At 73.2% G+C, this 13,879-nt stretch overlaps 1 protein-coding gene across 1 annotated transcript; it reads left to right on the top strand.

Moving 5' to 3' along the window:
- The first annotated feature begins 1,769 nt into the window (after positions 1–1,769).
- On the top strand, positions 1,770–11,782 carry ORAI3 (ORAI calcium release-activated calcium modulator 3). The gene is made up of 2 exons (XM_075928713.1): positions 1,770–2,246; positions 9,784–11,782. Exons 1-2 carry the CDS (start codon positions 1,992–1,994, stop codon positions 10,312–10,314), a joined length of 786 nt encoding a protein of 261 aa, XP_075784828.1. The 5' UTR covers positions 1,770–1,991; the 3' UTR covers positions 10,315–11,782.
- Positions 11,783–13,879: the final 2,097 nt, after the last annotated feature.

Genomic DNA, 13,879 nt, shown 5'->3' with positions numbered 1-13,879 from the left:
CTGTCTGTCCGTCCACACCTACCCATAGCTACCCCCCCTCCCCCCAGCCTGGTATCTGTGCTATCCCTGTGTTCGTCCGTCCACACGCCCCATAGCTACCCCCAGCCTGGTGTCTGTCCCATCCCTGTGTTCGTCCATCCACACACCCCCTAGCCTGCTGTCTGTCCCATCCCTGTGTCCGTCCATCCACACCCCCCCCCCAGCCTGGTGTCTGTCCCATTCCTGTGTCTGTCCGTCCACACCACCCCATAGCGACACCTCCCCCCCCCAGCCTGGTGTCTGTCCCATCCCTGTGTCCGTCCGTCCACACCTCCCCATAGCGACACCCCCCAGCCTGGTGTCTGTCCGTCCACACCGCCCCATAGCGACCCCCCCCCCCCCAGCCTGGTGTCTGTCCCATCCCTATGTCCGTCCGTCCACACCGCCCCATAGCGACCCCCCCCCCCCCCAGCCTGGTGTCTGTCCCATCCCTGTGTCCGTCCGTCCACACCTCCCCATAGCGACACCCCCCAGCCTGGTGTCTGTCCGTCCACACCGCCCCATAGCGACCCCCCCCCCAGCCTGGTGTCTGTCCCATCCCTATGTCCGTCCGTCCACACCGCCCCATAGCGACCCCCCCCCCCCCCCAGCCTGGTGTCTGTCCCATCCCTGTGTCCGTCCGTCCACACCGCCCCATAGCGACACCCCCCCCCCAGCCTGGTGTCTGTCCGTCCACACCTCCCCATAGTGACACCCCCCAGCCTGGTGTCTGTCCGTCCACACCGCCCCATAGCGACACCCCCCCAGCCTGCTGTCTGTCCGTCCACACCGCCCCATAGCGACACCCCCCCCCCAGCCTGGTGTCTGTCCGTCCACACCGCCCCATAGCGACACCCCCCAGCCTGCTGTCTGTCCCATTCCTGTGTCTGTCCGTCCACACCGCCCCATAGCGACACCCCCCCCCCAGCCTGGTGTCTGTCCCATTCCTGTGTCTGTCCGTCCACACCGCCCCATAGCGACACCCCCCCCCCCAGCCTGGTGTCTGTCCCATTCCTGTGTCCGTCTGTCCACACCCACCCCATAGCGACACCCCCCCCCAGCCTGCTGTCTGTCCCATTCCTGTGTCTGTCCGTCCACACCGCCCCATAGCGACACCCCCCCCCAGCCTGGTGTCTGTCCACCCTGGGCAGAAATCAGCCCCGCCCGGAGAAGACTCGGCGCTGCGCTGTGGGGGCAGGCCCCTGGGGGGGGGGGCACGTCCCCTAAGCCCTCCGGGGGGCCCTCGCCCGCAAGGCCGGTGCCCTGAGCCCACCCCCCCTTCAGTGCGGGTCGCCAGAGCCTGGTTTCCCCGCACACGCCGCCGGCAGAATCTCCCCGCAGCGCCGGGCCGAAAGTTCAGCTGGGAACTCGGCGGGGTCCAGCCGGATCCGAACCCGGACCCCCGCGTCTTGGGACGGGGGGAGGGGCGGGGTCTTGCCGGCCTCTCACTTCTCCGGAGGCCGCGTCCCCTTTAAAAAGTCCCGGGACACGCGAGCCCGCCCCCGCCCGGCCCTTCCCTGCGGCGGCCGCCGGAGCCGCGCACTCGGCATCAGCTGCCAGCGGCCCCGGTTCTAGCCCCGCGCTCCGGGACTGCCAGAGCCCCCCCCCCGGGACAGCGCCCGCCCCCCCCCCCCGCTCCTTGTTACGGGACAGCCCCCCCCCGGCTCCTGGCTCCGGGAGCGCCAGAGCCCCCCCCCCCCGAACAGCTCCCCCGCTCTGCTTTTGCCCCACCGGCTTCTTCTGCCCCCCCACTGCCTCCCCCGCGTGAACTGCACCCCCAGAGCCCCCCTCCCCCTGCGGGTTCCACTCTGCTTGGCTAGGAGACCCAGCTCCCCCCTTCCCAGCTCCCCTGGGTGCTTCCCTCCGGCTCCCTGCCCCCCCCTTGCTGCTCTTCCTGCCCCGTTACCCCCGCATCCCCTCCCCCGGCTTGGGGGCTCGGAGGTGGCCCCGCACCCGCGTCCTGCCCAGCCCTCATGAAGGCTGGTGGGGGCGCTGAGGGCGAGGGGGAGCTGGGGGGCGAGGGGGAGCGGGAGCCCCTGAACCCGGAGGCGGCCGACACGCTGGGGGTCTCCCCCACCTACCGGGACTTCGTGCGGCACAGCTACCTGGAGCTGATGGGCGCCAACCAGCACTCGCTGCATGCCCTGAACTGGCGCCGCCTCTACCTCAGCCGCGCCAAGCTCAAGGCCTCCAGCCGCACCTCGGCCCTGCTCTCCGGCTTCGCCATGGTGAGGAACCCGGCCCCGCTAGCCCTCCCCCCCGCGCCAGCCCGGCCCCGCTAGCCCTCCGCCCCGCGCCAGCCCGGCCCCGCTAGCCCTCCGCCCCGCGCCAGCCCGGCCCCGCTAGCCCTCCGCCCCGCGCCAGCCCGGCCCCGCTAGCCCTCCGCCCCGCGCCAGCCCGGCCCCGCTAGCCCTCCGCCCCGCGCCAGCCCGGCCCCGCTAGCCCTCCGCCCCGCGCCAGCCCGGCCCCGCTAGCCCTCCGCCCCGCGCCAGCCCGGCCCCGCTAGCCCTCCGCCCCGCGCCAGCCCGGCCCCGCTAGCCCTCCGCCCCGCGCCAGCCCGGCCCCGCTAGCCCTCCGCCCCGCGCCAGCCCGGCCCCGCTAGCCCTCCGCCCCGCGCCAGCCCGGCCCCGCTAGCCCTCCGCCCCGCGCCAGCCCGGCCCCGCTAGCCCTCTCCCCCGCGCCAGCCTGGCCCCGCTAGCCCTCCGCCCCGCGCCAGCCCGGCCCCGCTAGCCCTCTCCCCCGCGCCAGCCCGGCCCCGCTAGCCCTCTCCCCCGCGCCAGCCCGGCCCCGCTAGCCCTCTCCCCCCGCGCCAGCCCGGCCCCGCTAGCCCTCTCCCCCGCGCCAGCCCGGCCCCGCTAGCCCTCTCCCCCGCGCCAGCCTGGCCCCGCTAGCCCTCCGCCCCGCGCCAGCCCGGCCCCGCTAGCCCTCTCCCCCGCGCCAGCCCGGCCCCGCTAGCCCTCTCCCCCGCGCCAGCCCGGCCCCGCTAGCCCTCTCCCCCGCGCCAGCCTGGCCCCGCTAGCCCTCCGCCCCGCGCCAGCCCGGCCCCGCTAGCCCTCTCCCCCGCGCCAGCCCGGCCCCGCTAGCCCTCTCCCCCGCGCCAGCCTGGCCCCGCTAGCCCTCCGCCCCGCGCCAGCCCGGCCCCGCTAGCCCTCCGCCCCGCGCCAGCCCGGCCCCGCTAGCCCTCCGCCCCGCGCCAGCCCGGCCCCGCTAGCCCTCCGCCCCGCGCCAGCCCGGCCCCGCTAGCCCTCCGCCCCGCGCCAGCCCGGCCCCGCTAGCCCTCCGCCCCGCGCCAGCCCGGCCCCGCTAGCCCTCCGCCCCGCGCCAGCCCGGCCCCGCTAGCCCTCCGCCCCGCGCCAGCCCGGCCCCGCTAGCCCTCCGCCCCGCGCCAGCCCGGCCCCGCTAGCCCTCTCCCCCGCGCCAGCCCGGCCCCGCTAGCCCTCCGCCCCGCGCCAGCCCGGCCCCGCTAGCCCTCCGCCCCGCGCCAGCCCGGCCCCGCTAGCCCTCCGCCCCGGGCGCCCGGCCCCGCTAGCCCTCCGCCCCGCGCCAGCCCGGCCCCCGCTAGCCCTCCGCCCCGGGCGCCCGGCCCCCGCTAGCCCTCCGCCCCGGGCGCCCGGCCCCCGCTAGCCCTCCGCCCCGCGCCAGCCCGGCCCCGCTAGCCCTCCGCCCCGCACCAGCCCGGCCCCGCTAGCCCTCCGCCCCGCGCCAGCCCGGCCCCGCTAGCCCTCCCCCCCGCGCCAGCCCGGCCCCGCTAGCCCTCCGCCCCGGGCCAGCCCGGCCCCGCTAGCCCTCCGCCCCGCGCCAGCCCGGCCCCGCTAGCCCTCTCCCCCGCGCCAGCCCGGCCCCGCTAGCCCTCTCCCCCGCGCCAGCCCGGCCCCGCTAGCCCTCTCCCCCGCGCCAGCCTGGCCCCGCTAGCCCTCTCCCCCGGGCGCCCGGCCCCGCTAGCCCTCCGCCCCGGGCGCCCGGCCCCGCTAGCCCTCCGCCCCGGGCGCCCGGCCCCGCTAGCCCTCTCCCCCGCGCCAGCCCGGCCCCGCTAGCCCTCCGCCCCGCGCCAGCCCGGCCCCGCTAGCCCTCTCCCCCGCGCCAGCCCGGCCCCGCTAGCCCTCCGCCCCGCGCCAGCCCGGCCCCGCTAGCCCTCCGCCCCGCGCCAGCCCGGCCCCGCTAGCCCTCCGCCCCGGGCGCCCGGCCCCGCTAGCCCTCCGCCCCGCGCCAGCCCGGCCCCCGCTAGCCCTCCGCCCCGGGCGCCCGGCCCCCGCTAGCCCTCCGCCCCGGGCGCCCGGCCCCCGCTAGCCCTCCGCCCCGCGCCAGCCCGGCCCCGCTAGCCCTCCGCCCCGCACCAGCCCGGCCCCGCTAGCCCTCCGCCCCGCGCCAGCCCGGCCCCGCTAGCCCTCCCCCCCCGCGCCAGCCCGGCCCCGCTAGCCCTCCGCCCCGGGCCAGCCCGGCCCCGCTAGCCCTCCGCCCCGCGCCAGCCCGGCCCCGCTAGCCCTCTCCCCCGCGCCAGCCCGGCCCCGCTAGCCCTCTCCCCCGCGCCAGCCCGGCCCCGCTAGCCCTCTCCCCCGCGCCAGCCTGGCCCCGCTAGCCCTCTCCCCCGGGCGCCCGGCCCCGCTAGCCCTCCGCCCCGGGCGCCCGGCCCCGCTAGCCCTCCGCCCCGGGCGCCCGGCCCCGCTAGCCCTCTCCCCCGCGCCAGCCTGGCCCCGCTAGCCCTCTCCCCCGCGCCAGCCCGGCCCCGCTAGCCCTCTCCCCCGCGCCAGCCCGGCCCCGCTAGCCCTCCGCCCCGGGCGCCCGGCCCCGCTAGCCCTCCGCCCCCGCGCCAGCCCGGCCCCGCTAGCCCTCTCCCCCGCGCCAGCCCGGCCCCGCTAGCCCTCTCCCCCGCGCCAGCCCGGCCCCGCTAGCCCTCTCCCCCGCGCCAGCCTGGCCCCGCTAGCCCTCTCCCCCGGGCGCCCGGCCCCGCTAGCCCTCCGCCCCGGGCGCCCGGCCCCGCTAGCCCTCCGCCCCGGGCGCCCGGCCCCGCTAGCCCTCCGCCCCGGGCGCCCGGCCCCGCTAGCCCTCCGCCCCGCGCCAGCCCGGCCCCGCTAGCCCTCTCCCCCGCGCCAGCCCGGCCCCGCTAGCCCTCTCCCCCGCGCCAGCCCGGCCCCGCTAGCCCTCTCCCCCGCGCCAGCCCGGCCCCGCTAGCCCTCTCCCCCGCGCCAGCCCGGCCCCGCTAGCCCTCTCCCCCGCGCCAGCCCGGCCCCGCTAGCCCTCTCCCCCGCGCCAGCCCGGCCCCGCTAGCCCTCTGCCCCGCGCCAGCCCGGCCCCGCTAGCCCTCTCCCCCGCGCCAGCCCGGCCCCGCTAGCCCTCCGCCCCGGGCGCCCGGCCCCGCTAGCCCTCTCCCCCGGGCCAGCCCGGCCCCGCTAGCCCTCCGCCCCGGGCGCCCGGCCCCGCTAGCCCTCCGCCCCCCGCGCCAGCCCGGCCCCGCTAGCCCTCTCCCCCGCGCCAGCCCGGCCCCGCTAGCCCTCTCCCCCGCGCCAGCCTGGCCCCGCTAGCCCTCTCCCCCGGGCGCCCGGCCCCGCTAGCCCTCCGCCCCGGGCGCCCGGCCCCGCTAGCCCTCCGCCCCGGGCGCCCGGCCCCGCTAGCCCTCTCCCCCGCGCCAGCCTGGCCCCGCTAGCCCTCCGCCCCGCGCCAGCCCGGCCCCGCTAGCCCTCTCCCCCGCGCCAGCCCGGCCCCGCTAGCCCTCTCCCCCGCGCCAGCCCGGCCCCGCTAGCCCTCTCCCCCGCGCCAGCCCGGCCCCGCTAGCCCTCTCCCCCGCGCCAGCCCGGCCCCGCTAGCCCTCTCCCCCGCGCCAGCCCGGCCCCGCTAGCCCTCCGCCCCGGGCGCCCGGCCCCGCTAGCCCTCTCCCCCGGGCCAGCCCGGCCCCGCTAGCCCTCCGCCCCGGGCGCCCGGCCCCGCTAGCCCTCCGCCCCGGGCGCCCGGCCCCGCTAGCCCTCCGCCCCGGGCGCCCGGCCCCGCTAGCCCTCCGCCCCGCGCCAGCCTGGCCCCGCTAGCCCTCCGCCCCGCGCCAGCCCGGCCCCGCTAGCCCTCCGCCCCGCGCCAGCCCGGCCCCGCTAGCCCTCCGCCCCGCGCCAGCCCGGCCCCGCTAGCCCTCTCCCCCGCGCCAGCCCGGCCCCGCTAGCCCTCTCCCCCGCGCCAGCCCGGCCCCGCTAGCCCTCTCCCCCGCGCCAGCCCGGCCCCGCTAGCCCTCTCCCCCGCGCCAGCCCGGCCCCGCTAGCCCTCTCCCCCCGCGCCAGCCCGGCCCCGCTAGCCCTCTCCCCCGCGCCAGCCCGGCCCCGCTAGCCCTCTCCCCCGCGCCAGCCCGGCCCCGCTAGCCCTCTCCCCCGCGCCAGCCCGGCCCCGCTAGCCCTCCGCCCCGGGCGCCCGGCCCCGCTAGCCCTCTCCCCCGGGCCAGCCCGGCCCCGCTAGCCCTCCGCCCCGGGCGCCCGGCCCCGCTAGCCCTCCGCCCCGGGCGCCCGGCCCCGCTAGCCCTCCGCCCCGGGCGCCCGGCCCCGCTAGCCCTCCGCCCCGCGCCAGCCTGGCCCCGCTAGCCCTCTCCCCCGCGCCAGCCCGGCCCCGCTAGCCCTCCGCCCCGGGCGCCCGGCCCCGCTAGCCCTCCGCCCCGGGCGCCCGGCCCCGCTAGCCCTCTCCCCCGCGCCAGCCTGGCCCCGCTAGCCCTCTCCCCCGCGCCAGCCCGGCCCCGCTAGCCCTCTCCCCCGCGCCAGCCCGGCCCCGCTAGCCCTCCGCCCCGGGCGCCCGGCCCCCGCTAGCCCTCTCCCCCGCGCCAGCCCGGCCCCGCTAGCCCTCTCCCCCGCGCCAACCCGGCCCCGCTAGCCCTCTCCCCCGCGCCAACCCGGCCCCGCTAGCCCTCCCCCCCGCGCCAGCCCGGCCCCGCTACCCCTCTCCCCCGCGCCAGCCCGGCCCCGCTAGCCCTCCGCCCCGCGCCAGCCCGGCCCCGCTAGCCCTCCGCCCCGCGCCAGCCCGGCCCCGCTAGCCCTCCGCCCCGCGCCAGCCCGGCCCCGCTAGCCCTCCGCCCCGCGCCAGCCCGGCCCCGCTAGCCCTCCGCCCCGCGCCAGCCCGGCCCCGCTAGCCCTCCGCCCCGCGCCAGCCCGGCCCCGCTAGCCCTCTCCCCCGCGCCAGCCCGGCCCCGCTAGCCCTCCGCCCCGGGCGCCCGGCCCCGCTAGCCCTCTCCCCCGCGCCAGCCCGGCCCCGCTAGCCCTCCGCCCCGCGCCAGCCCGGCCCCGCTAGCCCTCTCCCCCGCGCCAGCCCGGCCCCGCTAGCCCTCCGCCCCGCGCCAGCCCGGCCCCGCTAGCCCTCCGCCCCGCGCCAGCCCGGCCCCGCTAGCCCTCCGCCCCGCGCCAGCCCGGCCCCGCTAGCCCTCCGCCCCGCGCCAGCCCGGCCCCGCTAGCCCTCCCCCCCGCGCCAGCCCGGCCCCCGCTAGCCCTCCCCCCCGCGCCAGCCCGGCCCCGCTAGCCCTCCGCCCCGCGCCAGCCCGGCCCCCGCTAGCCCTCCGCCCCGCGCCAGCCCGGCCCCGCTAGCCCTCTCCCCCGCGCCAGCCCGGCCCCGCTAGCCCTCTCCCCCGCGCCAGCCCGGCCCCGCTAGCCCTCTCCCCCGCGCCAGCCCGGCCCCGCTAGCCCTCTCCCCCGCGCCAGCCCGGCCCCGCTAGCCCTCCGCCCCGCGCCAACCCGGGCGCCCGGCCCCCCGCGCGCCAACCCCCAGCACGCGCCCGGCCCCCGCGCTAGTCCTCTGCCCCGTTCCAACCCTCTGCCCCGCGCCCCGCACTAGCCCTCTGCCCCGCTCCAACCTGGGCGCCCAGCCCCCCGCACTAGCCTTCTGCCCCGCGCTAGCCCTCTACCCCGCTCCAACCTGGGCGCCCAGCCCCGCGCACTAACCCTCTGCCCCGTGTCCCTGCCGGCACCAGGGAGAGGACCCAGGCCTCTGGGCGCCCAGCCCTCCCCGCAGTAGCCCCCTGCCCCGCTCGGCACCTGGGGGAGAGCCCAGGCGTCCGGGCGCCCAGCCCCTGTGAGGAGCAGGAGTGTGGCCTAGGTGTGACTGCGCTGGGGTCAGGGCACTTAGCGAGGGGTGGGGCTGTCTCTGCTGGGCCCTGGACTCTCCAGCATCGCTGTAGGGCCCGCACCCTGCCTGCTGGCTGGCCCCTGAGCTCTGGGAGCCGGGATGACTGGGGGGGAGCAGGGCCCAGCGGTTAGAGCAGGGGTCTGGGAGCCAGGACTGTCTCAGAGACCCAGAGCTGCCCTTCCCCTTCCTGCTGGGCCAGTAACCTCTTCCCTTTCCTCTTGCAGCCTGCGTTCCGGCCGGATTGTGGTTAATTGGCAGGGCGGGGGCCTGTGCCAACGGATGTGACACAGCCCTGGTGACGAGCTGAGGAGCTCTCCCCCCCCATAGCCCTGCCGCTGCCCCTCACTCCCCCCCCCAGTCCCTGCCGGTGCGCCCTCCCCCCCCACAGTCCCTGCCGCTGCCCCTCACTCCCCCCTGCCAGTCCCTGCTGGTGCGCCCTCCCCCCCACAGTCCCGGCCAGCCCAGCCCTGCCGGTGCCCCTCACTCCTGACCCGCAGCCCTGCTCCCTGCTTTCCCCTTCAAGGCCCTCATGCGTCTGTGAGGTTAGTTTTCCTCCCATCCAGCCGCGTCCCAAGATGAAATCAGCCAGTTGGGATTGGAGACACTGGGGTGGAAACCTGCCCCTGGGTATGGTGCACTGTACCTGTCCTAGCTCCCGCCACCCTGCTCTACCCACTAGACCCCACTCCCCTGCCAGAGCTGGGCAGAGAACCCAGGAGTCCTTACTCCAGGCCTTGCTCTAGTTTCCTATTTACTCCCCTCTAGCACGGGGATGCGGGCGGGTGGGTGGGTCAGTCTGTGACCCCTTCCCTTCTGGGGCTGGGTTGGAGGGCCCAGGGTAGCCAGGTACCTTCCTCCAAGACCTGTCCACCCTCCTGGCCTCGTGGGCTGAATTCCTGTCTCCCCCTCCGGGGGCAGCTAGTGCTGCCCCATGACCGTGACCCATCCCGGCTCTCCTGGAGCCCTGTCCCCGGGGGCAGCTGCCGGCGTCCCCCACTGCACCTTGTCCCCCACCCCCGCCCTGCCATGCTAGTGGAAACCCCAGGCTGCATAATACCGCTCGCCTGCCTCTGTCCCTCCTTCCCCAGACTGCGTGAAACGCAATGACCCAGCGGCCGGAGCCTGGGGACGTATTTCGTGTTTGCTGAGCCCGCCCTGCGCTCCCGCTGCTGACTCGGGCTGCGGCTGAGCGCTGGGAACGGAGTGGGGGAAGGGACATAGGGCCGTTCCCCTCCAGGGGGCGCCGGCTCCCTGCAGCTCTGGTGGGGGGTGGGGGGTGTGCACTGCACTCTGGCCCCACCCCTTCCACCTGAGGCCACGCCCCTTCTGGGAGCAGAGAGCCAGGCACCAGCCCCCACCCCTCCTGACCCAGGGGCCTGTGGAGGCTGTCGGCGCCCCTGGTTGCCTGCTGGGGCTTTGGGCTGGGGCAGAGGGTCAGGGTGCAGGAAGGGATTTGGGGTCCCAGCATCGCTTCCCACAGCTTCCGGGAAGTGGGCCCCAGGCCCCAGCAGCCCCGTGGCACACGGGGGGCCAGGAGGGCTCCACGCGCTGCCCGCAGCTCCCATTGGCTGCGGTTCCTGGCCACTGGGAGCTGCGGGGCCGGCATTCTGGATAGGGGCAGTGCATGGAGACCCTGCCCAGGCAGCCAGGGGGCAGGGCTGACAGTGTGTGCGGCGCCCCCTGCAGGTGGCGATGGTGGAAGTGCAGCTGGATGACAAGTACGACTACTCGCGGGAGCTGCTGATGGCGTTCAGCGCCTGCACCACGGTGCTGGTGGCCGTGCACCTCTTCGCCCTCATGGTCAGCACCTGCATCCTGCCCAACATCGAGGCCGTCAGCAACATCCACAACCTCAACTCGGTCAACGAGTCGCCCCACGAGCGCATGCACCACTACATCGAGCTGGCCTGGGGCTTCTCCACCGCCCTGGGCATCTTCCTCTTCCTCGCCGAGGTGGTGCTCATCTGCTGGGTCAAGTTCATGCCCGTGGGCCGCCCGACGAACTCCAGCACCCATGCGCGCGGGGCCGGCTGGGATGCCGCCGTCACCTCCACCGTCATCATGGTGCCCGTGGGCGTGGTGTTCATCGTCTTCGCCCTGCATTTCTACCGCTCCCTGGTGAGCCACAAGACCGACCGGCACCAGCAGGAGCTGGAGGAGCTCAGCAAGATCAAACACGAGCTGGACGGGGAGGCGAGGGCCGTGCAGACGGTGTAAGGCCGGGTCCGCCCCCCCCCCCAGCTCCGAAGGAGGCGCAGGGACGCCCGCCCGCAGGGGGTTCTTTCCTGGCTGATCCCCTGTGCGGCTGCTCGGTGAGCCAGACGGGAACTCCCGGCCTGCAAACTCAACTCTGGCTGCATCCGTGGCCTTGAACCGGTGGGGGTAGGCGGTGTCCTGTGTCCTGGGAGAGGGCTGCTGGCTGGCGGATGTGGCCTTTCTGGGGCCGCTCCCGGCTATCTCCTGCCTCTGCTGCTTTCGGGCTGGGTCTCCCATACCCCAGACACGAGGGGCTGGTTCTTCTGGCCTGACTGAGCAATGCCAGCTGGGGAATGGCTCCCTGTCCCCTCACTTCCCACCTGCTACTGCTCCCGGCCCCGCTTCCTCTGTAATGCCGCCCAGCCGGGGCGTACCGATCGGGGTACAAGTACAGCCACAGGCGCGCCCATGCTCGCCCCCGTGGGCCGGGAGCTGGGGTGGATGCCACACTGCTTCATCCCTGCCCCCTAACGGGGGCCCAGATCGCCACTTCACTGGCCTCTCCAGCAGCGGTGGGCTTGGGGTAGTTGTCCTGGAGGTACCTGGGCTGAGAAGCAACAAATTCATGTCATATCAACCCCAGCCCTGTCCTGGAGCGGAAAGGCCCATCCCCTCTTCTGGGGCCACGTGTCCTGCTCCCCACTCTCCGTTAAACGAAACGACCGACTAGCTGACAGCACCCTTTGTTCCAGCTACTGTTGATGCTCCTCCGCCGAGAACAAAACAGTAGCTAGCCTTAATGTAGGGCCTCTAAGAATACGGTTCATACCCTCTTCCTGCAGGAGCCAGCGTCAAACCAAACCAAAATCCACCCCAAAGTGTCTTGTGCTTGGCTCATGTCAAGCAGGAGCAGAGGGCACAGGTGCTTAAGCAGAGCACAACAGATTATATTTTTGTAGGACCTACACTGTGGTGTTGGCTGCGGGTGGGAGGGGAAGCACATGTCGCTTTGCTGAACCACTGGTTTTGGTAGGGCCTGTAGTAATGTGTTGGCGCAGGTCCTGCCAGCTGCTTAACTGAAACAGCCGGACAGTGTTTTTTTTGTAGGGCCTATAATATGTTGGCGCAGATTCAGTCGAGATGCAGGCAAGCAGCTAAGTGGAAACAAAGTGCTAGTGCTTTGCGCAGGGCTTAGAGTACAGTGCACGCCCGCCCCGCGGGGAGGCGCGACAGATCCGGGCTTTGCCGGACGGCCAGTCCCGCGTGCGAGAGAGGCTGCACAATTCATAGCCATGCTGCGGTGCCTTAGAACCAGCAGCCGCTGGGCGGGGGGTGGGGTCTGGTGCTCGTGGGGAGGGGGGCTGGGAGTTGGAACTCCTGGCTTCTGCCCCCAGATGTGGGAAGGGAGCGGCCCCTGGCCATGCGACTCGGATCCCGCGTTGGGGAGGGTGGCCTGGCTCCAGGCTGCTGGATTTTCTGGTATTTTTTGTGCCTTTTTTTTCATGTTGTAAATAAACGATTCTTTGGCAAAGGGCCTGGCTGGGACTGATCTGCAGGGGCGGCTCTTGGGGGGGGCTGGTGACACGGGGGGTTCTCGGGGGGCGAAACGGTCTCTGATTGACAGCTGGATCCACAGGCATCACCCTGGCTCCCTCCACCAGGGGGCTGGGAAGCAGGACTCCTGGGTTACCTCCCTGGTTCTGGGTGGGGTCTGGAAGTTAGTGGCTTAGAGCAGGGGGGCCCGAATCTTCCCCCCACCCCACCGCAGGCTGAGCCTTGGAACAGTCTCTGTTGATACCCCCTGTCCCTGATCCAGAATAAACATTTACCCTGCCTGGAAATAGATGCTGCTGGCCGGAGAAGGAGGGGGAACTGGGCCCAGGGCCAGGATGAGAGGGGAGCCTGGGAAACAGGGCCCAAGGGCCAGACTGCCTCTCCCGCAGGGCTGGAGTCTGGGTTGGAAGGGGCAGCGGGGGAGCGGATGTGGCCACCCCCACCTCTCCCAGCAGGGGGCGCTGTGGGGAGCAGGGCAGGGGTGCTAGCTGCAGTGGTGGGGGGAGCTGCCAGCTACACCAGCCCTGGCCTGTCCTGGGGGAGGGAGGGGGGTGTTGGGTGTTATTCAGGGAGGGGCAGGTGTAGGGTGTGGACCGGTTTTAGGGACGCCATGAACCGAAACCCCCAGGGCTGCGCTCAGGTCTGGACTAGTCAGGATGGAGAAAATGAAGTAAGACTCCTGCGTGTGAAACCTTAGCTGGGGCCCGGAACATGGGCCCCTCCCCTTGTAGGGGCCCCCAGCTCCCTTCTGGCTGTAGGGAGTGAGGAACGGGCATGGGGCCTCCCCTCACCCGCCCATCCCGCGGAGCGCCGGCTCCTGGCCTGCCCTCTGGCTGGGAACTAGCTGGCTCAGGGACAGAGGTAACCCCAAAAGGCAGAGAAGTTTGTAGGCAGAGTTTGAAGTTAGGTCTGAAATAGCGGGGTAACCGCTGCCCTCTGGTGGGGAATTGAGTTAATTACACCAGGTGAGCAAAGAGGTGACCTACACCAAGCAAAATAGAATCAGCGTTGCTCAGTGACTCCTACTTCATCTCTTCTTTATGGTCGCTCCTTGTTTCCTGCCGGCCTGGACGGAGAGCGGGATCCCTGGTGTACGGCAGAGACGATCCCTCTCCCAGACCGCTCGTGTCCTACGCAGACAAAGACAGGATCATTCTTCCTGCTTCAGAAGAGGAAACCGAGGCCCAGAGAGATTCAGCGATTGGCCCAAAGTCCCAGAGGGAGGCTGTGGCTAAGCTGGGCATAGAAACCAACTATCCTAATTCTGTGCCCTGTCTTAACCATATGAACAACACCCCAATGTGTTTGTGCCACGTTTTTTCTTCTTTACTTTGCGTACACAAGCCCCTAGTGTATTTTGTAATTCATGTCATTTTAGCCTTGGAATAAACCATCCTTTGCCTGCCTCTTAGGAGTCCCCTGAGATGTGAATCAGGCCTGTCCCAGCCTTCAGTTGAAACCATGTTGGATATTTCACATAATGAACTTTAACACCTGCCGACTACTGGGGAGAAGAGTTAAATAGGGAGGTTAGTAAGGGACTAAGACCATGAAGTGGCCTTTATAGGTACACGTGGGTCAGTGGCTGGGGGTGAGGGGTTAGGAAGGTTGCTCTTGTTAATTCTTCATCTATGCTCCACACGCTTTTATGTGACAATGAGACTCATCCATCTCCCACTGCAAGCATCTACTTGAATCTGCTGGAGAGAGGAGACATCTGCAGATGTGATCTGCATATTGTCCCCACAGAACCAGTGCCTCCCCCGCAGTGTTAATGTCCCCCATGCAATGTTAATGTGCTTGTTGGTGGTAGATCTTGGGTACAATGGGTGTAATACCCCATCCTCTCAATAAAGATGGTGTTGCCAGCACACAGTGCCCGAGGGGGGCAACAGCTGGGTTCAGTGCCCGGTGTGCGTGCTCCAATAAACACACCGGTGTGGAGAAGCAAAAAAAGTTTATTTGAACGCTCAAATAGGTGCCAGGAGACTAGACATCTCAGATCAAGCACACCAACGGAAGCAGTTTCCCC

This window comes from Pelodiscus sinensis, chromosome 4 (assembly GCF_049634645.1).
Source record: "Pelodiscus sinensis isolate JC-2024 chromosome 4, ASM4963464v1, whole genome shotgun sequence".
Classification (NCBI taxonomy): Eukaryota; Metazoa; Chordata; order Testudines; family Trionychidae; genus Pelodiscus; species Pelodiscus sinensis.
Note: the sequence above shows the minus strand (reverse complement) of the source record. Positions and strands in the feature narration are given on the sequence as shown.